The sequence below is a fragment of the Ahaetulla prasina genome, chromosome 13 (assembly GCF_028640845.1).
Source record: "Ahaetulla prasina isolate Xishuangbanna chromosome 13, ASM2864084v1, whole genome shotgun sequence".
NCBI classification, from domain to species: Eukaryota; Metazoa; Chordata; class Lepidosauria; order Squamata; family Colubridae; genus Ahaetulla; species Ahaetulla prasina.
Genome location: NC_080551.1, coordinates 14,081,256 through 14,107,828, shown reverse-complemented (window position 1 = coordinate 14,107,828; position 26,573 = coordinate 14,081,256). Strand labels below are relative to the sequence as shown.

The 26,573-nt window shown below is 42.4% G+C and overlaps 2 protein-coding genes across 7 annotated transcripts in view; one reads left to right on the top strand and one right to left on the bottom strand.

The window, feature by feature from the left end:
• POLG (DNA polymerase gamma, catalytic subunit) overlaps positions 1-15,527 on the top strand; it is a 31,105-nt gene extending 15,578 nt beyond the window's left edge. The window contains exons 12-23 of the mRNA XM_058156425.1: positions 447-512; positions 678-782; positions 1,046-1,206; positions 3,043-3,096; positions 4,278-4,395; positions 5,426-5,561; positions 7,348-7,594; positions 8,391-8,513; positions 9,171-9,339; positions 10,215-10,423; positions 12,642-12,802; positions 14,295-15,527. Of these exons, the coding sequence (XP_058012408.1) occupies positions 447-512; positions 678-782; positions 1,046-1,206; positions 3,043-3,096; positions 4,278-4,395; positions 5,426-5,561; positions 7,348-7,594; positions 8,391-8,513; positions 9,171-9,339; positions 10,215-10,423; positions 12,642-12,802; positions 14,295-14,359 (1,614 nt within the window). The 3' untranslated portion in view covers positions 14,360-15,527. The remainder of the gene's footprint in view (positions 1-446; positions 513-677; positions 783-1,045; positions 1,207-3,042; positions 3,097-4,277; positions 4,396-5,425; positions 5,562-7,347; positions 7,595-8,390; positions 8,514-9,170; positions 9,340-10,214; positions 10,424-12,641; positions 12,803-14,294) is intronic.
• Positions 14,588-26,573, bottom strand: part of FANCI (FA complementation group I) — a 34,710-nt gene continuing 22,724 nt past the window's right edge. For 5 of the 6 annotated variants that reach the window (XM_058156420.1, XM_058156424.1, XM_058156421.1 and 2 more), the window contains 14 exons: positions 26,197-26,363; positions 26,003-26,082; positions 25,369-25,485; positions 24,404-24,455; positions 23,579-23,706; positions 23,022-23,090; positions 22,795-22,885; positions 21,324-21,508; positions 19,919-19,975; positions 19,722-19,781; positions 18,520-18,597; positions 17,682-17,777; positions 16,748-16,864; positions 14,588-14,802 (listed from right to left, as the gene is read on the bottom strand). In XM_058156420.1, the coding sequence (XP_058012403.1) occupies positions 14,740-14,802; positions 16,748-16,864; positions 17,682-17,777; positions 18,520-18,597; positions 19,722-19,781; positions 19,919-19,975; positions 21,324-21,508; positions 22,795-22,885; positions 23,022-23,090; positions 23,579-23,706; positions 24,404-24,455; positions 25,369-25,485; positions 26,003-26,082; positions 26,197-26,363 (1,360 nt within the window). In that variant the 3' untranslated portion in view covers positions 14,588-14,739. Of the gene's footprint in view, positions 14,803-16,662; positions 16,865-17,681; positions 17,778-18,519; positions 18,598-19,721; positions 19,782-19,918; positions 19,976-21,323; positions 21,509-22,794; positions 22,886-23,021; positions 23,091-23,578; positions 23,707-24,403; positions 24,456-25,368; positions 25,486-26,002; positions 26,083-26,196; positions 26,364-26,573 lie in introns of all 6 variants that reach the window. The other variant, XR_009152028.1, reaches the window with a different exon arrangement.

Sequence of the window (26,573 nt, the reverse complement as noted above, 5' to 3'; positions counted from 1 at the left end):
CATCCATCCATCCACCTATCATCAGACCTGCAGAAGAGTGCTATTCTGTGGTCTTCTTACAAGGAACAATCATCCAGAGCACACGTGGTTGATCTCCTGTCCTCTCCAGTCTACTCACTGATTCCTTGGTCTTTGCAACAGTTGTTGTTTTTGCAGAATCATCTGCAATTTGCATTACCTTCTCCAGAAGCTTTCAGGAATTCTTATTAAGTTGTGTTTTTCAGATAAAAAAATGACCATGCTGTAATTATTTTTTTAAAATAGCACAACCTTGCATGTCACACAGGGTAAAACATTGGTTGCTTGTTTATATGCAGAGGGAGTGTTTTTCCCCCCACATTTTATAAATAATTCTTCTCGTCAAATGTAAACTTGGAAGATCAATGATAACTGTGGACAGATCCAGGAGAACAAGTTTCACATGTTTTTCTTTTTTTTCATGTCAGTTTGAGTTGCTTGGCCATGTGGATGTGGATACAGATGTGGACTCCATAACTAGAGATCTGAGACAGGTAATGGCCTATCTAAAAAAAGGACATCATCATCACTCAATCTGGTATTAGGCATGCTTGAAGGTGTTCTTACCTACCTACCTATCTACCTGCCTATCTACATACATAGAAATGACTCTGGGTGGGCTTACAAATGCTTAATCCTCCATCGGTTCTTCTGGACAGGAGGAGAAGGAATCGAGGAAGAGTTCTCCTGAATATCACCATGGCAACGGACCTTACAATGATGTCAATATACCTGGATGCTGGTTTTTTAAGCTGCCTCACAAGGTAAGGGGTGAACTTCACGGTGTATGTTTTTGTGTATCTATCGGGGAAGCCAGTGACAACTTGCCTCTGCTGGCATTGTGCATGTGTTGTCGTTTGGACACCCCTGCACAAGTGGTGAAATCCAATTTTTTTTTGCTACCGGTTCTGTGCCCTTGGCTTGGTGGGCATGCCAGGGGAAGGATAAAAAAAAATTGAATCCCACCACTGCTTTTGTCGCTGGCTTCTTTGAGTCAACATAAACTTTCCTCCTCTGCTGTTAAAAGGATGGCAATGCCAACAAGGTGGGAAGCCCATTTGCCAAGGATTTCTTATCCAAGATGGAAGATGGTACCCTGAAAGCTGGAATAGGAGCAGCCGATGGGACCCATGCTTTGGAAATCAACAAGAAAATCTCCTTCTGGAGAAACGCTCATAAACGCATCAGGTGAGCAGATGCACGCAAATTCAGTTATGGGTTCGCTGCCAACGGTCCATAAGTGTTGTAGAGCTTCTCAATCATTTAGGTCATGGTTGCCCCAAAGTGCTTTTTTTTTAAAGAGGCAGCTGTACTTTCTGGCTTTTCTTTGAAGATGTTTTTGCTTCTCATCCAAGAAAATTCTTCAGCTCTGACTGCAAGGAAAATAAATCCTTCCATTCCTCACCATCCAGTCAGAGCTGAAGAAGCTTCTTGGGTGAGAAGCGAAATGCCTTCAAAGAAAAACCAGAAAGTCCAGTTGCCTCTTGGGGGGAAAAAAAAGGCACCTTTGGGATATCCATAGCGTTAATTGCTTGTTCTCTTTTTATTCTCTTTTCTCTCCTTTACCTTTCCTTCTGCACAGCAAAAAATTTGAACTCTTTGTTCCATATGTAAAATGTCATCCTTCTATGATAAACTTGTTCAAGTTGCATTAACCAATTCCAAGCTCCAACACCCAAGAAATGTTGACTATGAAGAAAGGAACTAAGTTGGAGCAGCTGAAATGAGTTTCCAACAAAGACACTGAAAAAAGTGACTTGTGACTATTTTTCACACAATCGTTGTTACATCCCCATGATCATGTAATCAAAATTCAGCAATAGGGAATAATTGAATAATGACAAACTGTAACTTAATATAAATGTGTATCATTATTAATACAGTACATTATCAAATATACAAGTTGATTGAGTGTAATAAGTATAATTAATTCTACTAGTTTTATTGTATTAGAACAGTGGTAGTCAACCTGGTCCCTACCGCCCACTAGTGGGCGTTCCAGCTTTCATGGTGGGCGGGAGGGGTTTTGTCTGATATTGAAGCACTTTCCTTTTTTTTTAATTTAATTGACTTTTTTAAAAAAAATTCATAGCATTATTTAAAAACATTTTCATTAGGTTTTCATAAAATTCCCTGTGACAATTTAAATTTCTGAAAATATACTATTTGTATCGCCCGCGCATAAGTTTAGTTCACGTTACGTAAGTGAAACTAAATGGCGCTATAGTGCGACCGCAAACAAAAGAGTCTCGTCCCAGAATAGCTCGCGCATCTCCCCCCCAGACCACCCAGCAGTAACAGACAAGCAGAGCTGGTAGCTGGCGCCCCCCCACCCAAACCCAATCCACGATGCGCGAGAGGCACGCGCAGACGACGATACATGGCACATTACTGTGGAACTGATGGGCGGTTAGAAAATTTTACTAGTAACAGAGATACAAAAGTGGGCGGTAGGTATAAAAAGGTTGACTACCCCTGTATTAGAATGTATGACACCCAGGTGCCACACACTATCATGCATTGGTATGTTTGTAAAAAAATTAAAATAAAAAACTTTTTTTTTAAAAAAAATCAGCAACTGGCTTATATTTATGACAGTTGCTGTGTCCCAGGGTCATGTGATCCCCTTTTGCGCCCTTCTGATCACCAAAGTCAATGGGGGGAGGGGCAGGTTCGCTTAACAACCGTGTTACTAACTTAACGACGCTGGGGGTTCACTTAACGACTGTGGCAAGAAAGGTCGTAAAATGGGGGCAAAACCCACTTAACAAATGTCTCGCTTAGAAACAGACATGTTGGGCTCCATTGTGGTCGTAAGTCAAGGACTACCTGTATCGGATGATCCATAGACTTTGTGGGTCTATACTGATAGCCCCGTTGTACATGAGTTGAACATTAAAATAAGCTACCTTGTTTCAGGCAGATTACTGAATTTGCCTTTGGAATATTCAGTGTTAGCTTTAGGAAAGCTGGCCAGACAAGCTTAGTCTCTACTTTAGTTTGAACCTTTTGTTCTCCTTGCAGTTCACAGATAGTGGTTTGGTTGAAGAAAGGAGAACTGCCAAGATCTGTGACTAGGTACGTATAGAGAAATGCAGTCCAGACCAGTGTTGCTTTATTTATATCTCTCTGTCGTGTCCCACTCCTCTGCTGACGGCCGGGTCAGGGAAATCCGAATCAGGCGTGCCTCTGCAGCTCTGCCAAAGTCCTAGCAAAGTCCTCAAGGCAGGCAGGAGACCAGAAAGTGACTTCAGCAAGATATGTTTAGACTTTGCCTGACTCAGAGAATGCCAGAAAGCAGGTCCTTTATATAGGCCATGACTCAGCACTTATCCAGGCCTGCCCCTCCCTTCCTTCTGTTGCCTCCGCCTATCAAGTCTTCTGACGCGAGGGTCACTCCAGTCGGCAGCTGTTGGTAATAGACCTCCCTCAGGCTCACATGCTGTGGAGGAGGGGGAGGGGCCTAGTTGCTCCGTTTGCCTGGGCATGGAGCCAGAGCTGGGGGCTGGAGATACTTCCTCTCTTCAGCCTGTCTGGGCATGGAGCCAGGGCTGCGGCCGGGAGGCATACTAGAACATTCCTCCGTGTTCGGAAGCAGATAAGAAGACCCCGGCTGAGGTGAGATTGGACGAGACACAACACTCTCTTTTATTTTATCCAAAATGAGCAGCCTCAGCTAACATCCATATAAATGCTCTGAAGTCTGCTACCGGTTTACCTTCCCACCAAAGATGGTCCCTATTTTTCTATTTGCATTTTTTACGTGCTTTCGAACGGCTAGGTTGACAGAAGCTGGGACAAGTAACGGGAGCTCTCCCCCGTTATGCGGCAGCACTAGGGATTCGAACTGCTGAACTGCCGACCTTTCGATCGACAGGCTCAGCGTCTTAGCCACTGAGCCACCACGTCCCTTGAACAGTATATAATGAACAGTAATATGTACCCTATGGATCCTGAAAATGGGGAACAGGGAAGGCTAAAAATACAGGGTTTTGTGTTTGTAAATAAGGGAACAAGGAAATTTTATAGCCATAGATGTGGCAGTCGCTTGGACGAGGGTAGTTTGCAGGGCTGGGGAACAGCTGGAGGAAGAACCAGTAAAATGGATCTCCTCTTCTTACTGAGATGTCGAGGTCAATGATTGAAGATCACTTTTTAACTGCTTTGGGGGCATAAACAGCAACGTGGAATCTGCAGAGTCGCTGATGGTGATGATCTTCTGGGCTTTGAAGTGGGTCCTCGCTCTGATCTTTTTCTAGGCATCCAGACTACGATGACGAGAATGCTTATGGAGCCATCCTGCCACAAGTTGTGACCGCTGGAACAGTAACTCGGCGCGCTGTGGAGCCCACGTGGCTGACCGCCAGCAATGCCAGGGTAAAAATGTCGTATCAGATGCTTCGTATTCGAAAGGCTGCCACCGCCCTTTTAGCTGCTCCTATTCAGCGGAGCTGCCTAGGAAATAGCATGAAAGCAGGAAGTCGCAGGCACGTTTCTAGAACGCTAAGATTTTTGAGACCCTTCCAGACCTTCTGACAGAAACCTATTTGTGTTTCTGGGATAAGGGTAATTTCTTTCCTCAAGTCCTAAAGTTTGGGTTCAATGCTGCTTTATCCTCCTGAGCCACAGTGGCGCAGTGGTTAGAGTGCAGTACCGCAGGCTACTTCTGCTGCCTGCTGGCTGCCTGCAATTTGGGCAGTTCAATCCTGACCAGCTCAAGGTTGACTCAGTCTTCCATCCTTCCGAGGTGGGTAAAATGAAGACCAGTGGTGAAATCCAGATTTGCTTACTACCGGTTCTGTGGGCGTGGCTTGGTGGGTATGGCAGGGGAAGGATACTGCAAAACCTCCATTCCCACCCCACTCCAGGGGAAGGATACTGCAAAACCCCCATTCCCTCCCCACTCCTGGGGGAAGGATATTGCAAAATCTCCATTCCCACCCCACTCTGGGGCGAGCCAGAGGTGGTATTTGCTGGTTCTCCGAACTACTCAAAATTTCTGCTACCGGTTCTCCAGAACCTGCTGGATTTCACCCCTGATGAAGACCCAAATTGCTGGGAGCCATAGGCTGACTCTGTAAACCGCTTAGAGAGGGCTGTAAAAGCACTGTGAAGTGGTATATAAGTCTAAGTGCTTTTGCTATTGCTAAATGGCAGGGTTAGGTTTAGGATATATGGAAGAGCAGAATAAATTTGGGTTTTTTTCTGCCATACCCAGTGCAAGGCACAAGCCATTTACGCACATGTAGAACTGATAAAACAGCATGACTGACAATCCATTTTGAAGAATGAAGGATGTCCAGTGAGCGAAATGATGGAGGAAAGAAAGGCCTTTCCTTTTTAATCCAAGCCCACGCATCGACTGCGGCACCTCGAGAATCCAAAAAATTTCCTCCATTTCTTGCAGACTGACCGGGTGGGCAGTGAGCTGAAAGCTATCGTCCAGGCTCCTCCAGGTTACCATCTGGTTGGAGCTGATGTTGATTCTCAAGAACTTTGGATTGCAGCTGTTTTGGGAGAAGCCCATTTTGCTGGCATGCACGGTGAGTGCCGTTACTACGTAGTCCTCGACTTACGACCACAGTTGAGCCCAAGATTTATGTTGCTAAGTGAGACAGTTATTAAGTGAATTTTGTCCCATTTTGCGACTTTTCTTGCTACAGTTGTTAAGTGAATCACTGCAGCTGTTAAAAGTTAGTAACATGGTTAAGTGAATCTGGCTTCCCCATTGACTTTGCTTGTCAGAGGGTCGCAAAAGGGGATCTACCGGATCCCCGGACAGTGCAACCGTTATAAATTTGAGCCAGTTGTCAAGCATCCCGAATGTAAATCACGTGACCACGGGGATGTTGCAACAGTCATAAGGGTGAAAAATGGTCATAATTCCGTTTTTTTTCAATACCTTTGTAACTTCTAATAGTCTCTAAATGAACTGCTTTAAGTCGAGGACTACCTGTATACTGAGAAGTTTTCTCCTGGGTATTTGGTAGTCGAAAATATTGTGCTGTAACATAAACATTCTTTGTGTTGGCAGCTCTTGATAGCTCAATTTTCTGTACGCTTATTATTTCCCATTTTTAAAGGCCTCTTGAACAGATGTCTTCAATTCATTATCCCACAATTGGGACTAGAATTCTGTGCAAAATCTGGTCCTCGGCTCCATTTTGCATCCGTGTCAATGGTTCCCCTCCGGATCCCCTCTGTTCTTGGTTAAAAGTTTGTAGAGATTCTCAGTCATCCAGGTCATGGTTGTCCCAAAGATTGCTTTTTTCAGGCGGCAACTGGACTTTGTTTTTTTCTTTTGACGTTTCTCTTCTCATCCAAGACGCTTCTTCAGCTTTGACAGGATGGTGGGGAACGGAAGGATTTATTTTCCTTGCAGACAGTGTTCTGACCTAGGCTTCCCAAGAGCATGAAGCAAACTCCTTATCCTGACAAAAATTCCTTTTTATTAAGTTACTGTGAATTCCTCTCATTCAACTTCAGCAAAGTCTTTACAGTCTTTACAGAGTCTTTACAAAGTCTTTACAGAGAATTTACAGTCTGGCTTGGGGAGCTGCCAGGCCGATAACTTCAAAACTTGGCAAGGTGTCTTTGAGAGTCACGAACCAATTAAGTGAACTAATTGTCTCCTGCAAACTCCACTCCCCTTTCGGTCTTCTTTTATTTCCTCTGGTAGGGGCCATTCACCGTCCACCTGTGGCCTTACTCCCAAGTCGACCCTTGTTCTATAGCTGTTCCCTTCATCTGGCAACTCTGCGTATGCGCACACTGGGAACAGGCTCTACTTGTTCATCTGCCTCACTGATGTCCAATTCCAAAGGCAGCTGATAACTGGCATCCAGCCCTGGCCCCTTCTCTGCCTCCGATGCAGAGCCCTCGTCAGAGCCTTCCCCAGATTCCAGGACTGGCCCACATTCCTCCCCAACCTCCTCACCATCCAAATCTGCTGCCAGCTCTGCTGGCCACTGGCGGGCCACAAAAGACAGCTGGTCATTTTGGACTTTTAGCTATACAATTTGGGATGAAGACCCTTCAAATGGTGTGGGAGCATGAACGGATTTCCAGAGGAAAAATTGCAGACTACAGGAACCATTAGCACTACTCAGGTGACCCTGAGAACAAGATAAACCTCCCAGTGCTTCAACAACCCTCTAAAAGGATGCAAATGACCAGCTGTCTGCAAGGAATATAAATCCTTCCATTCCCCCACCACTCAGTCAGAGCTGAAGAAGCTTCTTGGATGAGGAGTGAAATGTCTGTTCTTGGTTCTTAAGCCATCTTGAGATGATCTTTTGCTTCCTGGCCCTCTTTTCCACTCCTTTGAAGGCTGCACTGCTTTTGGCTGGATGACGCTTCAGGGGAAGAAGAGCAATGGCACAGATTTGCACAGCAAGACTGCCTCCACCGTGGGCATCAGCCGAGAGCACGCCAAGGTGTTCAACTATGGACGCATCTACGGGGCAGGGCAGGCGTTTGCTGAGCGTCTCCTCATGCAGTTCAACCACCGCCTGACAGAACAGGAAGCCGGTGAGAAGGCCCGGCAAATGTACGCCGTCACAAAGGGAATCCGACGGTAAGGTGGCCTTGGCAAAGAAGGGATTTCTCTTTTATTGAATGATTTGGTTGGTTGGTTGGTTGGAATTGATTTAGAGACTGTCCCAATCCGTGCAGCTCTGAGTGTAATAATACAAGTGGGATAGGAATAGGAATAGGAATAAGAATCAAATCGAATTGAATCGAATCGAATCGAATCGAATAGGAAAAAGAAGTAGAATAAGAAATAGAATAGGAAATAGAATAGAATAGAATAGAGTAGAATAGGAAATAGAATAGGAAATAGAATAGAATAGAATAGAATAGAATAGAATAGGAAAAAGAAATAGAATAGGAAATAGAATAGGAAATAGAATAGAATAGGAAATAGAATAGAATAGAATAGAATAGAATAGAATAGAATAGAATAGAATAGAATAGAATAGGAAATAGACTAGGAAATAGAAATATTGACCAGAATCCTAGGCAACCACCCATGAATAGAATAGAATAGAATAGAATAATAGAGCTGGAAGGGACCTTGGAGGTCCAGCCCCCTGCTCAGGCAGGAGTACCTCTACCATTTCACTGTCTCTTCTTAAAAACCTCCAATGATGAACCACTCACGATTTCTGAAAGCAAGTTGTTCCACTGGTTAATTGTCCTCACTGTTAGGAAGTTTCTCCTTCATTCCAGGTTGCTTCTCTCCTTGATTAATTTCCATCCATTGTTTCTTGTCCTGCCCTCAGGTGCTTTGGAGAATAATTTGACCCCCCTAAGCACAGCTTTTGGCACAGATGGTGTCTCCCATCCTTGACTCCTTTTTTTCTTAATAGTTGCCACCTGTCTGAAGATGGGGAATGGCTAGTGGATCAACTGGGCCTCACAGTAGAAAGAGGAGAAGATGGTTCCATACCCATGCAAGACGTGTGGCGGTTGCAAAGAGAAGCAAAGAAACGGTAAGAAACAACAGAGGCCAAGCTTTACTGTTATTTCTCCTTGAAAATACGACACTTGTGCAAAAAAACAACAACCCATACACACCACCAACTGTGGGCTGTGGGCACTAAAATGAAGTCACGTTCTATGTCAGAATCATTTAAACTCCACCCTGCAAACTTCTGCCCGGAATTGCATGCTTTGCTAAATGCTTTGGCGTTCAGAATTCTTTGCGTGTTGCCCCCCCCCAAATGTCTGGTAATTGCAACCAGATAGTCTGGTCTAGTGATTCCTGAAACATCAGTGTGACATCCTTAAGCTTGCCTTTTCAGCCGTAAGGTCCGGAAACAGCAAAAAAGAACATTTCGTTACTGTCATTTTTAAATGGAAGCTGAAATGCAACAAAGCTAAAATCTTGTGTAGTATCAGTTTGTTCTTTTGGTGAAAGGAAGGGCATCCGGCCATTAAAACGCTCTGCTAGCGCCATTCAGTTGCCCACTCTACCCCACAACGGATTATGGGGGTCATTAAAAGATGGCAACGAAAGTTATTCTTTGCTGTTTTTCCTGCTGCAGTGCGAGTCTTCTTTCTTGTAGTTCAGTGATTGCAACCCGAAACCGCAGGGTCAGATTTTCTGTCGATCTCCGAGTTCAGCAGTGATGTGCTTCACATTCTAGGTCTCGTAGGAAGAATTGGGACATGGTACGCCAGCGAGTGTGGGCCAGTGGCACGGAGTCTGAAATGTTCAACAAACTGGAGAGCATCGCCATGTCAGAAGCACCCAGCACCCCAGTGCTGGGCTGCCGAATTTCTAGAGCGTTGGAGCCAGCAGCTGTTGGGAACGAGGTGAGATAGCAATCCCTCTGTTCTAATTACAGGTAGTCTTCAACTTAGGACCACAATTGAGCCCAGACTTCATGCAGCTAAGTGAGAAATTTGTTGAGTGAGTTTTTTGCCCCATTTTATGACTTTTATTGCCGCTTTTGTTAAGCGAATCCCTGCGGTGGTTAAATATATATATATTTAACCACCGTGTAAAATTGGAAGTGTCTTGGCGACGTTTCGACGAAGTCTCATTCGTCATCTTCAGGCTTCAGCTTCGTGCTTCTGGGAGCAATGTGTGATCGCAGCTGTTTCTTCCTTTTAACTGCTAGTGGGGGTTTGAACTGATGAAGATGTAGCACGACCACAAAGCCAAACAACAGCTATGCAGCTCACCAGCTCAAATCCCCCTGCAACACAGACCAAACTGAGCGCAACCAAGCCCCCACCAACACAGGACACACCCCCAGCCAATCAGAGCACAAAAAAAACCCCATCCAATCAGAGCACAGCCAAGCTCCCACCCAATCAGTTCAAACCCCCACTAGCAGTTAAAAGGAAGAAACAGCTGCGATCACACATTGCTCCCAGAAGCACGAAGCTGAAGTCTGAAGATGACGAATGAGACTTCGTCGAAACGTCGCCAAGACACTTCCAATTTTACACGGGAGAAAACCCGAACAACCAAAGACCTATATACAAACACCTGCGAAAACCTCAGAAAACATATATATATATATATATATATAAAGCTGCCAAGGGATGGATGGGTAAACATAGGCTGCAGACAGGTTGATGTGCAGGCCTCCGAAACTTCAACTACAGAATTATCAGGAACAAGCATGATCCAGATTGAAAAAAGTATTACAGTATCTGCTGGTTTTTTCCCCCCCTTCTAGTTTGTGACCAGCAGAATAAATTGGGTGGTTCAGAGTTCAGCTGTGGATTATCTGCATCTGATGCTCGTATCTATGAAATGGCTCTTTGATGTATTTGACATTGACGGACGTTTTTGCATCAGTATCCATGATGAAGTGCGTTACTTGGTCAAGAGCGAGGATCGCTACCGGGCAGCCCTTGCCTTGCAGATCACAAACCTCCTCACACGGTAAGCACCGGTCTTGTCGTTTGGCAAACTCATACTTTATTTGGGATATTTCCTAAATCTAGCATCTTCCAGATGTTTGGGGTTGCAAGACCAGATGTTTTCAGCTAAGTAGGGATTTTGGAAACTGTTCCTGTTGACCTCGGAGAATCCCAGACAGGTTGGGTAAGAAGGTTCACTCAACTGGTGGGAATTGAGCAGCATGGCTAGAAATTTTCTTAGACAAATAGGAATTTATTGGCAAAAATATTCAGTTTATAAAGAAGTTGAGTTGGGAAAAGAAATTATTGGAAACAAAGCTTCTGAGATGCCATAATTTAGTGGCTGCGTATCAAAAGTAAATATCAAAAATTACTGTGATAGGTGACTGTTTAGAATTTTGATAATCTGATCCCAGTTATCTGAAAGACTAAGTGCTGGAATCTAATGAAAATCCATTATTCTCAAATCTTGGGAAGAAAAAAAAAACATTGACAATAAACTATTTTAATTGAAAGGCTGCAGATCTGATTTTTTAAAAAAAAAATTAATCTCTCTTCATGCAGTTTTTACCAATTATATATTTGTGGAATAATAGTAGGATAACTCAATATTGCATCATTGCACAGTAGTTGACTTACGGCCACAATTGAGCCCAAAATTTCTGTTGTTAAGAGAGACATTTGTTAAGTGAGTTTTACCCCATTTTACGACCTTTCTTGCTGCAGTTGTTGAGTGAATCACTGCAGTTGATTAGTTACTGACCCGGTTGCTAAGTGAATCTGGCTAACCCTATTGATTTTGATTGTCAGGTTACAAAAAGTGATCACATGATCCTGGGACACTGCAACTGTCATAAGTATGAACCACTTGCCAAGCATCTGAATTTTGATCACATGATCATGGGGATGCTGCAAAGGTTGTAACTGTGAAAAATGGTCCTAAATCACTCTTTTCAGTGCCGTTGTAACTTTAAATAGTCACAGAATGAACCGTTATAAGTCGAGGACTACCTGTATTTACAAATCCCAGAGAATCTGTGGCATATTGAGAGCAGGGATGGAGATTTTTACCCGTCCTCCTCCTTTGAGGTACTGACATGGGATTACAATTATTGAAAGAGCGTCAAGGGCTGAATTTCGGACATAATTTTCAGCCACAGATTGAAGCACTAAATAGAACGTGGCCAATTAATATATCGGGGTACAAAACCCCCCCAAAGCTCTTGCTTATTGATTTGGAATAAAGTATTATAAGGTAGCATTTTCTATTTGATATACCGTATATACTCGAATATAAGCCGATCCGAGTATAAGCCGAGATCCCCAATTTTACCCCAAAAAACTGGGGTAAACTGGGGACTCGAGTATAAGCCGAGGGAGGGAAATGAGGCAGCTACCGGTCAGGGAAAGCCTCCCTCCCTCAGCCGAGAAGGCTGGCGGCTCCCCCGCCCCGCCCTCTCACTGCACCGGCAGGGCTTCCCCGCGCTAATGCAAAAGCCCGCCAAGTTTGCACCATCCGGTATAATGTGAAAAAAAGAAAAAAAAAAACTCGAGTATAAGCCGTATATACTCGAGTATAAGCCGAGGGGACGTTTTTCAGCACAAAAAACATGCTGAAAAACTCGGCTTATACTCGAGTATATACGGTAATCAATTAGGTAAAGATAAAGGCTCCCCTCGCACATATGTGCTAGTCGTTCCCGACTCTAGGGGGCAGTGCTGATCTCCATTTCAAAGCCGAAGAGCCAGAACTGTCCGTGGTCATGTGGCCGGCATGACTAAACGCCAAAGGTGCAGGAACGCCATTACCTTCCCACCAAAGGTGGTCCCTATTTTCCTACTTGCATTTTTTACATGCTTTTGAACTGCTAGGTTGGCAGAAGCTGGGATAATTAATAGGAGCTCACCCCGTTATGCGGCACTAGGGATTCAAACTGCTGATCTTTCGATCGACAAGCTCAGCATCTTAACCACTGAGCCTTATAATAAAAAAAGGGGGGTGCATAATCAATTACCTTCCCTCCCCTTCTTTTTTTCAAACTAAGTAAAATTGCTTTTGTGGCTGATTAAAATGTGGTTTTGGTAAATTGATTTTTTTTCTCTGAAGAAAAATCCCCAGGGGTGTATGATGGAAATATTGAGGTTGTGTTGTGGTGTCTTTGAATCAATTTATTTGCTAACTGATCAGAGGATCTACTCCAAAGGAAGAACGGATTCTAAAATGCAGCATTCCTTTTTAGGTGTATGTTCGCCTATAAACTCGGTCTTAAGGATCTACCTCAATCGGTGGCCTTTTTCAGTGCCGTAGATATTGATCATTGTTTAAGGAAAGAGGCGACAATGGATTGTGTCACACCATCCAACCCAGGAGGACTGGAACAAAGCTACAACATCCCCCAAGGTGTGTATTAGAATAGAATAACAGAATTGGAAGGGACCTTGGAGGTCTTCTAGTCCAACCCCCTGCTTAGGCAGGAAACCCTACACCACTTCAGACAAATGGTTATCCAACATCTTCTTAAAAACTTCCAGTGTTGGAGCATTCACAACTTCTGGAGGCAAGTTGTTCCACTGATTAATTGTTCTGACTGTCAGGAAATTTCTCCTTAGTTGTAAGTTGCTTCTCTCCTTGATCAGTTTCTACCCATTGCTTCTTGTCCTGCCCTCAGGTGCTTTGGAGAATAGCTTGACTCCCTCTTCTTTGTGGCAGTCCCTGAGATATTGGAAGACTGCCATGATGTCTCCCCTAGTCCTTCTTTTCACCAGACTAGACATACCCAGTTCCAGCAGCTGTTCTTTATGTTTTAGCCTCTAGTCCCTTAATCATCTTCGTTGCTCTTGTCTGCACTCTTTCTAATCTCCACATCTTTACATTGTGGCGACCAAAACTGAGTGCAGGATTCCAAGTGTGGCCTTACCAAGGCATTATAAAGTGGTATTAACACTTCACACGATCTTGATTCTATCCTTCTGTTTATGCAACCTAGAACTGTCTTGGCTCTTTTTGGCAACTGTAGCTTTTCAAATTCAGACTTGACAAGAATTCTATCTTTCCGTTGCTGGATAATCCTATATAATGAGAGACTATAAGCCTTTCTCAGCTTGGAAATCAGTTTTGTGTAAGGTTTCTGTCATCCTCAGGACCAGTTTGGCTGTTAGACTTTGCCCAGGAGTATCCTTAAGGAGAAACCCAAAATGCATGCATGAATTCTTGTGTTTCCTGCAACAGGGAGAGAAAGTATTAACAGTGGATAGTATCTTCCCTTACATTCTCTGACTTAACTGGGCGCTTTTATGCATGGCTATGTAGAAATGAGAGCCATTTAAATTCAAGAAGCCTGAATATCCGGGTAACAGAAAATAAACATTTTATTTTATTTTCCACAGAAAGATACTTGCTTTTTAAGAAGTGAAGCCTCCTATTCCAATAATGAAAAGTACAAATATCAGAGCTGTCTGAAATTGCTTTTCCAAGTTAATGTGCATTTTTAAAAGTATATAGTTGTTTATTTTCAGAAACAATTGCTGTACCAAATGTGACAGCTTAAGAAACCAACGTAACATTATGCATTTTATTGAATTGTTAGAGAACTACTTTGTCAAAGTAAAGTAAGAAAGTTCAGTTAGGCCCCAACTCTGGCATATTGTCTAAATATATTCATCGTATCTTTAGTTTCTCACCAAAATAAGGAGAGCTTGAATTAAATGTTTTAATCTGCTTGTTCTTTCGTGCCTTAAATAAACCCCTGCCTGGCCCAAGATGTATTTAGGAGCAAAAATCTTTTAAAAATTCCCGCACATGACTCTTTCAAAGTTAAATTTGAACTTTGGAGCATTTTAAACATGCACAGAAATGATTCTTTGAAACTTCTTTTCTTGTTAATTTCTTACAGGCGAAGCTCTGGATATATACAAACTTATTAAAATAACAAAAGGTTCCTTGGAAAAAGGAAAATGAAATTTGATTTTAGAAGCTAACTGGGCACCCTTCCTCCCAGCGGGATCCTCCAGAGGGGAATCTCTTGGTCATGGACATCTGCTTTTTCTTCTCACTCCAAGTCAAAAAGAGGAGAACAGGCATCTCTGTGGCTCCCAGGGCCAACGTGGTGAATTAGAGACCAAAAGGAAAAGTTGCAAATTTAATGTGCCTTAACAGAAACAGGCCATGGACAAGTCATCAGCAGGTTGCCAATACTGCAAGCACGGAAGGTTCTCTGTGCAAAGGATATGGTGAAGAAACACTTTTCCAATATACTGTAGATTACTTGAGAAAGATGGGCTCCTTGCGGGTGTTAAAACGGTGCGAAGCCAGCAATTTGAGAAGAAACGGAGCCGCTCTCATTTTTTTCGTCTTTTTTTCTTGGGTTCTCTGCTGGTGTTTGACTGGGCAGATGCAACGCTCTGGAAGAAATAAAAAAAAAGAGCACATCGGGAAACCCACAACAGTAACCAGCAAATGACTGAAATAGTGCAAGCTAAACTACCGTATTTTTTATACGGAGTATAAGATGCACCTTTTTCCCCCCAAAAAAGAGGGCGAAATTCTGGGTGCATCTTACATTCCAAATGTAGCCCCGCCCAGGTTCTCAAACGGAGGTTTCAGGGGCTAAAAAAAGCCCCAAATGGAGCTTAGAAAAAAAGCCCCAAACGGAGCTTCAGAACAGAGCTTCAGAGGCTTTTTTTTCTGAAGTTCTGTTTCGGAGGCTTTCAGAGGCAGAATTTTTTTTTTTTCTGAAGGAGTTTTGGAGGCAGAAAAAAAAGGAAAAAAAAGCAAGGCACAGATCTCACAACCAAGGAACCTGTTGCTAAAATTCACCTCTGGGAACAGCTGATTGGGGGTATTCCGGAAGGCCAATCCACCTGCCAATTAGCTTTTTTCTTATTTTCCTCCCCAAAAACTAAGGTGTGTCTTATACTCTGAAAAATACGGTAGTTACATCTGTTATACAAATCCTCCCAAACATTTTGGAAGGGTTTTGGGGGGTTTTTTTGGCCTGTTAAGATACTTTTCAAGGGAAGAAACAGAAAAGAACAATGGTAAGGATGGAGAGCCCGCAACAAAATGTTTCGGGATTTGCTTTTTTTTTTTTTTTAAATTAAAAGTATTCATGGAAGCAAGTAAATGTCTAGTCTTCATTCCTGCTCCCAAACTGCAGCCGGGTGGAATTAACAGTAGTAACAGAGTTGGAAGGGACCTTTGAGGTCATCTAGTCCAACCCCCTGCTCATGCCAGGAGACCTGTACTAGGGATTTGAACCGCTGACCTTTCTGATCGACAGGCTCAGCGTCTTAGCCGCTTGAGCCACGCTGACCCCTTTACTTTTGAATAGGACATATTGCCACGTTCCATCAGTGGTTTGCTTTTTCAAAACAAGCTGCAGGACACTATAATTATTTAAACTGAGGTTGGCATACATAGGATTGATACTCATGCAAACTTTACAAGGAGAATTTAGAGAGAGAGAGATACATTGCTGCTGTCGCCAAAATAAGGATCTTTCGGTGTGTTCTGTCAGACTATAAAGAAAACTTCCAGAAGATGAGGAGCACATTTGGAAGTTCGAAACTTAGTGGGAGGACATTCAAAAGTAGTTTCCAAAATGTAATGGCCCTATCAGAAGCAAGAGCATTTGTGGAGGACAGAGGCACTGTTGCAAATTGGTAGGGGCTCTGCCACGCTCCCTTTTCAATGTACAGATAGTCCTTGACTTAAAACACTTAATTTAGTGACTGTTTGAAGCACTGAAGAAAAATGACTTAGGACCATTTTTTTCCACACTTACAGCATCCCCAATGGGATCAAAGTTTCGATTTGTGACGGTTGCAAGTGTCCGGGGGTCACGTGATCCCCTTTTGCAAACTTCTTGCATTTACATTTTGTATTAAGTTATAAAGTATTGTAAAATGCAAAATACAAAAGTAAATAAAGAGGACAATGAGGAGGGGAAGGGAGAGGGAAGAAGAAAAATGAGGAACGATAGGGAAAGAAAAAGAAGCAGCATTGACTTCCAGCTCTTGTCCGTTACAGTAGAATAAAGCATTTTTGCAAACTTCTGACAAAGGAAGTCAGTGGGGAAACCAGATTCACTTAACAGCTGTGGTTACTAACTTAACAATAGCAGTGATGCACTTAACAACTGTGGCAAGAAAGGCTGTAAAACGGAGCAAAATTCCCTTAACAACTCTCGTCGCTTAGGAACAGAAAGTTTTGGCTCAGTTGTGGTTATGTATCGAGAGCTGCCTGTATATCATGAAAATAACCTTTTAAAAGAAGGTGTGTAAGCATCAAGAGAGGGGGTTTTGGAGGCACCCGGGCACCACATGGTCACCTTTCCTGCAAACTGACCTCATCTTGGTCTGGCTCATCCTCAGCATTCTGTTCCTGTAGGGCATTTTCTACAGTAGATACGTTGATTCGGAAGTCCCGGGAAGCGCTTAGTTTCATGTATTGCATTAGGTTGACCTAGAAGACCCATTTTGTTTTACAAAATGTTTACACTAGCCATTCAAAACCTTGAAAAAAGTCATCACAGTCAAATTTACACTTTGGCTATATGAGCTACAGTTGCTGTAAGTGTATAGATCGAGTTTGATTTAACCGAAAATTGGCATCTGAATAAAAACACACGGTTTATGAGACAAATAAGTTAATATTTCATCAGAGAGTGAATACAAAGATTCAAAGGGCGAATTTCTCGATCACACTGAATTCTAACAGACATAAAACATACCAGATGCTATTTTGAAATGGGAAGTCAAGAGCTGAAATTGCTTGTGCAAATGAAAAATAATTAACATTTTGAACTTGGAGGCAGGGCTTGTTGTTAGTTGTGAAGTCGTGTCCGATCCATCGCGACCCCATGGACAACAGTCCTCCAGGCCTTCCTGTCCTCTACCATTCTCTGGAGTCCATTTAAACTCATGCCTACTGCTTCAGTGACTCCATCCAGCCACCTCGTTCTCTGCCGTCCCCTTCTTCTTTTGCCCTCAATCGTTCCCAGCATTAGGCTCTTCTCCAGTGAGTCCTTCCTTCTCATTAGGTGGCCAAAGTATTTGAGTTTCCTCTTCAGGATCTGGCCTTCTAAAGAGCAGTCAGGGTTGATCTCCTCTAGGACTGACAGGTTTGATCGCTTTGCAGTCCAAGGGACTCATAGGAGGCAGGGCTAATGTATCATAGAGTGCATAGGCTTCAGAGGGCAGCATAAAAGATAACACTACCTTATATCGTAATTGCCAATATTATAAAAGGAGTTACCTACATTTGTAGAATTAAACCTTACCTTTGACTTTTTAGAGAGATGGATCAGAAAATTCTCATACTGTTCTATGGCGAAAACCAAGTTTGGAATTGGTTTAGTCTCCCGCAGCACTTTAGCCTACGAATTGCAAAAAAAATCAGCATATTAGTAGAAGATAACACATTATTACTGTTTAGGATTTTATTTGTTTATACAACTACCCATCTCATAAGAAGTGTCACCCAGACAGCATCCAACGAAGAATTTTCACGGGCCAGAAGTTAGCAAAAGTAGAGCAAATTAAAGAACTACCGTATTTTGAGATCAAAACAGAGCAGATGATATTTAGTACATTAAATAGCTAAGCAAGTTTTAGGTACGAAGGATTTTTTTGAAGCAACAAAGTAGTATACGGTTGGCTACATTAGTTTCACATTTATGCAAACAAAAAAACATGGAATGATTTTAAATATTTTAAAATGCACTATCGCCATCACTCAACTGAATCAAAAGACATCTTATTTAATCTCTGCTGACGGAAGCACTTATGATAATCTTCTGTCCAAGCATCAACCATGTTAAGTCCACCCTATTTTCTCTTAAATGTATTGTGTACAAACACACCAATTGTTTCTGGTTGTGGGAATATCTCATGTTCCTAGGTGTTGCTGCAGTTCTAGAATGCAAAAATAACATGTTCTGGGAACTAGTGTAGGACAATGGGAGTTGAAGTCCGCAAGTCTTAAAGTTACCAAGGTTGGAGACCCCTGGTTTAAACCCACTCCTCTAAGATTTACTTGTAATAAAATATGTAAGATCAACTTTTAGTTCAGCATGGCTTCATGGAACTACATAAATGCAAAAAATTAACCACCCTTACCATAACAGCGGATTCCTCTCCCTTTTTGTCTTTTTTCTTTTTTTCGATTGCAGAAGTCAGGTTTTCACGTTGGATGTTCTGTAGAAAATAAAAATTACATTAAAGGTAAAGGTTCCCCTCGCACATACGTGCTAGTCGTTCCCGACTCTAGGGGGGCGGTGCTCATCTCCATTTCAAAGCCGAAGAGCCAGCGCTGTCCGAAGACGTCTCCATGGTCATGTGGCCGGCATGACTCAACACCAAAGGCGCACGGAGCGCTGTTACCTTCCCACCAAAGGTGGTCCCTATTTTTCCACTTGCATTTTTTACATGCTTTTGAACTGCTAGGTTGGCAGAAGCTGGGACAAGTAATGGAGTCTCACCCCATTACTAGGGATTCAAACCGCTGAACTGCCGACCTTTCAATCAACTACATTAGGAAGGCACATTTTTAATGGGTCTGATGGGAATAGAGCAACTGGGTACCTGAGTCTAGAGGAGGGGTGTCAAACTCGCGACTTTTTTCCCTTCACTAAAGCGGGCATGGGCGTGGCCCGCATGTGATGCATCTGGCCCGCAGGCTGTGAGTTTGACAGCCCTGGTCTAGAGGCATCAGTTCGTTATTTGCTGGCAACATTTACTGATGTATTTCCTAACTCTGAGGACTGCAGCCTCCTGCTTTTGTTTCAGTGACTTTTGTCCCAGCTTTAGAGTAATTCTTAGCATCCTTGAATTCCAGATCTTTCTGTCTGCTATATTCATATAGTTTTATGGCTGCGTAGAATGCAGTAGAATTCTGTCTGCCAGCAACATCTAATAGGATGTTGATCCTCCAATTTTGATATCAGAATGTCCACAGATGTACTTGGATTGCCACCAACTTCCCATCCCTACCAGGTGATGCTCAAACTCAAATCCAATTTGATTCAACAGAATTGATGCATCTTACGCTGTCAGCATTTGATTTCAAATCTTTATGGTCAATGCACAACTTATGTACAATGAGATTGGCAGAGCTCCCTCAGTGCACACACCCCTCAACACAATAAAACAACTACTTCTTCTTCTTCTTATTGTTGTTGTTGTTATTACTACTACTACTTTCTATGAGATTGGTTTTTTTAAAATCTCACAAGGGTGAGGATTTTTCTCAGTTTCTCTTCCTAAGTTATTAGTAGTTTCATCTGGGACTAGAAATAAGAAATAGAGTGCTTATGTCTCACCTGTACGTATGTGATGAAGGCATAGCACTGGGGAGTCATGTGGGAACCAGACAGTCTAACCTATAGAAATAAAGGGGTGATAGTTATCCTGAGAGTTTCCTTCTACGACCTCCACAGACTCTCTATTTCTGCCTGCCCAGATATTTTATAATGGTCCCTAATAATGATAGGTGTTGTGCACAGTCAGCAATACTCACCAGTTTCTCAAATCGTCCCGGAATCCCTCCGGTTGTGTTTCGACACACTTGGAGATACTAGGAGAGGAATGCAAGAGGATGTGTCTTGAGTGATAGGAGTGTCTTACATTCTGTGGAATAATTGTCTGTAAACTTGGCCTTGGGAAGGGAGCAGTGGAGCATTAACGGAGGAGAAAAGATTACTCGGAAAGAGAACAACGTGAGAAGGAAACTCAGAATTACGTTGCCTTTATCTTGCTTGATCTAAGATGGGATAGAGAGAAACTCTGATTGGGCTTTCAGGATTGATGTCAATGCTTGGAGGGAAGGCAAGGCCAAGAAACAGCACAGGAGGAGATCAAGAATACTTTTTATTGCTGCAGATGGAGTAACAGAATCTTGCCCCTTTCCACAGGATAGGAATATAGTTTCTCACTATCCAGTTCAAATCAGGATTGCTTTATATACCGTATTTTTCGGACTATAAGGCGCACCAGAGTATAAGGGACGCACCAAGATTTTGAAGAGGAAAACGAGGAAAAAAAAAATAGTTTTTGGCCTCCACACATCTGGTTTTTTGCCCGCAGAGTGCTCCTCCCAAACCCTCTGCATTTCCTGTTTTTGCAAAAAACAGGCCCATTTTTGGCCTCCCAAACACCACCACCACCACATTGGATTTTAGCCCTTCCCAGCCCCCAGGAGAACTCTGCAGGCCTCCCAAACCCTCTGCGCATCCCGTTTTTGTGAAAAACGGGCCTATTTTCGGCTAAAATGGGACGTGCGGGGGTGGGGTTTCGGGAGGCCAAAAATGGCTATATTTGGTGTATAAGACGCATTAACATTTCCACCCTCTTTTAGGGGGCAAAAAAGTGTATCTTATACTCCGAAAATTACGGTACATTATTCCTGGGCTTTATAGCAGGCACCTCCATGCTTCTAGTGTCTGAATAACCAAACCTTTGACAGACACCACTTAAGATTCAGAACCTTTTTTAGCAGTGGTGAAATTCCAATTTTTTTACCGCCAGTTCTGTGGGCATGGTGTGCCTTGGTGGGCATGGCTGGGGAAAGATACTGCAAACTCCCCATTCCCACCCCACTCCAGGGGAAGGATATGGCAAAATCCCCATTCCCACCTTACTCCTGGGGGAAGGATACTGCAAAATCCCCATTCTCTCCCCACTCTGGGGCCAGCCAGAGGTGGTATTTGCCGGTTCTCCGAACTATTCAAAATTTCCTGCTACCGGTTCTCCAAAACCTGCTGGATTTCACCCCTGCTTTTTAGCAATAATCCTATGGGAATGTTCTGCACAGCCAGTTTTTTCCCCCCCTACTTCTCAACATAACAGCTGTCTACATTTTAACTCCCTTTTGAATAATGGACTTCGGGAAAATTTGTTAACTCTTCCAGGTCAATAGCACTCACATATTTGACAAGTGTTGTGAGAATGGCATACACCTTGCTGAGACTCCTAAGCAAGGTGTCCACACAGCTCCCTGTGGGTAAGGCTGTTTGGACCAACTCGTGGTAGGCCGTCAGCGCAGTCCCAAGCTGTAGAATGACAGCCTTCTCTAGCGGTTGAGTCTGGTTTACTGCTTGAGAGGCATTTTCTAGTAAAAAAAAAAAGGGATGATAAGTTATGTTCAGGTCACAAAAGACAAGGTCTGAAGCCTCTAGGACAGGGGTCTCCAACCTTGGCAACTTTAAACCTGGCGGACTTCAACTCCCAGAATTCCCCAACCAGCAAAGCTGACAGTCCTAGAGCAAAACTGGCTGGGGAATTCTGGGAGTTCAAGTACACCAGGCTTAAAGTTGCCAAGGTTGGAGACCCCTGCTCTAGGACTGTCTGCTTTGGATGGGAGGGTCTTTTTTTTCCTCTTAAAGCTGTGGTTCAAGTAGGCTTAAAGTTCTGTAGAGATTCTTAGACATCCAGATCATGGTTATCCCAAAGGCGCTTTTTCAGGAAGCAACTAGACTTTCTTGTTTTTGTCTTTTGAAGATGTTTTGCTTCTCATCCAAGAAGCTTCTTCACCTCTGACCGGATGGTAAATCCTTCCATTCCCCACCATCTGGTCAGAGTTGAAGAACCTTCTTGGATGAGAAGTGAAACGTCTTCCTAAGAAAAAAACAAGAAAGTCCAGTTGCCTCCTGAAAAAGCACTTTTGGTTCAAGTAGGCTTCTAACACATGGTAGAAGAGAGCCTGTGACTCTAAAGTTTTCTTGCCCCTTAATCCCTTAATGCTTCCATTCTTAGAGCCATTTATAATTTCATCATCAAAATTGGGTACGACGGTTAGTTTCCTGCTGTTTTGAGCAAATACAGGGGAACTGTTATGTAAGTTTTAAAATAAGACTTCATTAGATCCAAAATGTGGCCACCATTATATTTGTTGGATCAAGCCGGTCAGAAAACATCCATCTTCGACTGCAACTTTCTTAAACAATAAAAAGACAGAGAATAAAACTGAATAAAATTAGGCAGAATGTTCAGAAAACAGATAAGATCTGATCTGCACATCTGGAGGCTCCCTTTCACTCCGTGAAGATTAAACTGCCATGATTTTGTGATCAGCTGCATTTCTACTCCCTTACTCATCTCTTTTATTCTTGTTGACGACCTATTTTTTTTCCTCTCTATAGCCAAAATATATAGCTGGGATCTCTTCTGAAAAAGAGGATCTTAATATACTTAATCCTATCTACTTGTTTGATCTGACAAAAGTAGGGGGCTCGCATTTTGCAAATACCAAGACAAAGTCCTAGTTATATTAATTTGAAGGTTGATGATCTTAGATTTCTTTAATGGTCGTAATTGGGCTTTCCACAAAGGCAGTCACTTCTGACATAAAACAGGCAATTATCCAAACGTTTCACAGAGGTCCTTCATAAATATTACCTGCTGCCTCGGATCCCAAATAGTTTTTCATCTTGTTGATCAGCCAATCTACCTCTTCAAGGATCTTGTCTGCTTGACTCAAAACCATCAACTTAAAGAGACAGAGAAAAACAGGTTGAGACAACTTAACACCACATAAGTACAAGCAAAGTGCTGTGCGATGCTCTTTTCTAAATAGCATCGTTCATGATTCAGTCACTGCATTCTTGGATCCCAATATAACTTACACAAGCTGTAGGAGCTGCAGTCTTTGAGTTCATGATGGCAAAGTGGCACTGATGTTCCATCTCAACATCCTGTGAATATTAACAGAATTAAAGGAGCTGATTCAGCTATTTGATTTCTATTCCACTATCTTATCTTCATTACAACCTTATAAAAGATAGTATTAAAGTAACTGCCCCAAGATTTCTTTCTCAGTTGTTGAGAATTCGAATTTCATCTTCCTTGATACGAGCAAAACTTTTTAATTTCTTATTTATGTATTAATTTAATTTTTATGCCACCCATTTTCCCTATAAAGTAACTCTACTGGGAGGATTTGCCACTTCAAGAATCCCATTAAAGGTTAAATAAACTGATCAGGTTTATAATGGGTTGTTTTAATCATAGCTTGTTGATAATAGTAAAAACATGACAACTGGCACGGTAAGCTACAAGCTAGGTTCATACTTCAAATGCCCCGTATGAAATCACATTACAAAGGGGAAATGTTGGATTATCTTTACTCTGGCAAATGCATCATCTCGAGTTCAACCTTTAAAGCCCACCTGGTCTTCCTCACCTGGTCTATGTCTCCCAGCTGAGCATGGATGTCTTGGGCAAGATCACGCAGAATGGTGACTGGGCTCTTAACAAGAGCATGCAGTGTGAAAAGCAGAGAAAGTAAACCTTTGCAGCAAGGAGCATCTTCTGCAGAGAACAAGAAAAAGCTCTTATCAACAAATTTTGAAAACATTTGAATGTGGCTGATTCAGCCTCGCTCATCTTTAAAGGCATAAACCAATCACTCTCCTGTACACGGTTAGACTCTTCTGATTTTAGTAGTTTGCATTTTATTTTCTTATTTTTTTGCTATAAAATTCTGTGAGTATATTCAAATGAGCCATGGTGGCGCAGTGGTTAGAGTGCAGTACTGCAGGCTACTTCTGCTGACTGCCGAGATTGCAGATCAAATCTCACCAGGCTCAAGGTTGACTCAGCTTTCCATCCTCCGAAGGTGGGTAAAATGAGAAGCCAGACTGTTGGGGGCAAGAGGCTGACTCTGTGAACCACTTAGAGAGGGCTATCAAGCACTGTGAAGCAGTATATAAGTCTATTGCTAAATAAGACATGACTGATTAGTTCATTGGGGAACCAGACATAATTCTTCCTCATTTTTCATCATCATCATGAATTATGGTATCACTAATTGGGATTATCCATAATTGAAATTTCCAATTTGCAAAAACTTTAAGGTGGGCACAATGAACGTAATTGGCTTTAAAAGTGGGGATAAAAGGCTACTGGCTCACTCACTTAAATCAGGTGCTCAGCCAATTTCCGATCTGCACTGGTTACATGGAGGTACTGAGTAGCCCAAATCCACACTGAAGCAATTAACACTTACCCAAACTAGTTTCCTTGCAAAGCTTCACTGTCCATGATAACAGCTGTACAAACTATGTAGAGAAATTGATTTCTTATTAGTGGATTCTTCCTCGGTCACTTAAAGTCAATTTTTCAATGAACAAAGCTTTCAGCGCACTTAAAATTAATAAAAAGAGTAACAGATCATTAAAACAGACTCTTGAAAAAGGTGGTGGTCTTGGCAAAGGTAATAAAAACCACGCCAACATTTAATGCAGCAACAGGAAGTGAAACAAGTTATTATAGAAGTCTTTGGAAACTGGTTTTAGATAGATAGATGATAGATAGATAGATAGATAGATAGATAGATAGATAGATAGATAGATAGATAGATAGATGTAGAGAGAGGAGAGAGAAGAGAGAGAAATAGATATAGATGGATAGATGAGAGAAGATAGATAGATAGATAGATAGATAGATGTAGAGAGAGAAGAAATAGATATAGATGGATAGATGAGAGAGAGAAGATAGATAGATAGAGAGAGAGAGAGAGAGAAGATAGATGATAGATAGATAGATAGATAGATAGATAGATAGATAGATAGATAGATAGATAGATAGATAGATAGATAGATAGATGTAGAGAGAGGAGAGAGAAGAGAGAGAAATAGATATAGATGGATAGATGAGAGAGATAAGAGATAGATAGATAGATAGGTAGATAGATATAGAGGCAGACACAGAAAGACAGACAAGAAAATAGATCAAGGAAGTTGAAAACAGAACTCAACTTCAGTGTAGACTGAACTCAAGAACCAATTTAAGAATAAAAACTTTACAATAAATCAATTGTACTTTTATAATACTCAATAATTCCTTGCCATTCTGGAAAGTGTAGCAAGGAGGATGATGTATCGGGTATGTTCACTACCTTGAGTTATTAGTAAAAACAATAAAGGGGGGGGAATACAAAAAAAAACCCCAAACAAATAAATAAATACATACCTGGGATGAGGAAGGGTCCAACAGTTTTGAGAGCATCACAAGGATGTTGATCAACAGAAGAGCTTCCTTGCTGCTAAAATCTTCTTCTGTGTTGCTGATCAGGTTTGTTAGTGATCTCTGAAAAAAGCAAAAAGAAAATATGAAACTCACAATAAACAGATACAACCAATATTGAGCCACGGTGGCGCAATGGTGACAGTGCAGTACCACAAGCTACGTCTGCTGATCACTGGCTGCCAGCAGTTTGGCAGCTCAAATCTCACCAGGCTCAAGGTTGACTCAGCCTTCCATCCTTCCTTCCGAGGTGGGTAAAATGAGGACCCAGATTGTTGGGGGCAAGAGGCTGACTCTGTAAACTGCTTGAAGAGGGCTGTAGAAGCACTATGAAGCGGTATATAAGTCTAAGTGCTATTGCTAGTGCTATCCAAAGGACGTATGAGTGCTTTGAGAACCAAGCGTCCCATTTCTAGTCTAGAAGACTTGGAAGATTTTCTAGGGAAAATTACCTTGGGAATAATTACAGAATCTTTTCTCAAGAAATGCTCCAAAATTGGAGCTCTGACTAATTTTCAAACCTCCGATGTTCCAATCTCTTGGAGCTGCTCAGCAGTCATCATCACATGCTTTAGCTCACCTGAAACTGCCGAATCTGGAAGGCAGCTTTCTCAGTGACATTCACCTCTGCTACTTCTTCGTCCTCTTCATTCGCGATATCTAGCAAAGAAGAATGGAAAGATGGCAGTCAAGCAGAAGTGAAAAATCAGTGTGAAAAAGGACACAAACTGGAAATCGAATTTGGGTTAGTGAATGAAACAGAATCAGAATTACCCAAAGCCTGGAGGAACTGCGAGATTTTGGTTGGATAAAGTTGTGGCACTGTGTTAAAAATCCTCAGCAGGCCTTCCAAGCATAGCAACGAGATGCTTTTGCCTTTATCCTTCTTCCCAAATTCTTCTGCTGATGTTGGGATTGAGGTATATCTCCAGAGGAGGACTCTACAGGGAGAGGAGGATAGTCAAGAATTAGATCAGGTAGACCGAACAAATACTGTATTTTTCAGAGTATAAGACGCACTTTTTCCCCCCTAAGAGGGTGAAAATTTGGGTGCATCTTATAAACCAAATGTAGCCAAAAACGCAAGGTAAGGAGGCAATGGTCTGTGGCAATCCCTGCAGCCTGGAACAGCTGATTGGGGGTATTCCGGG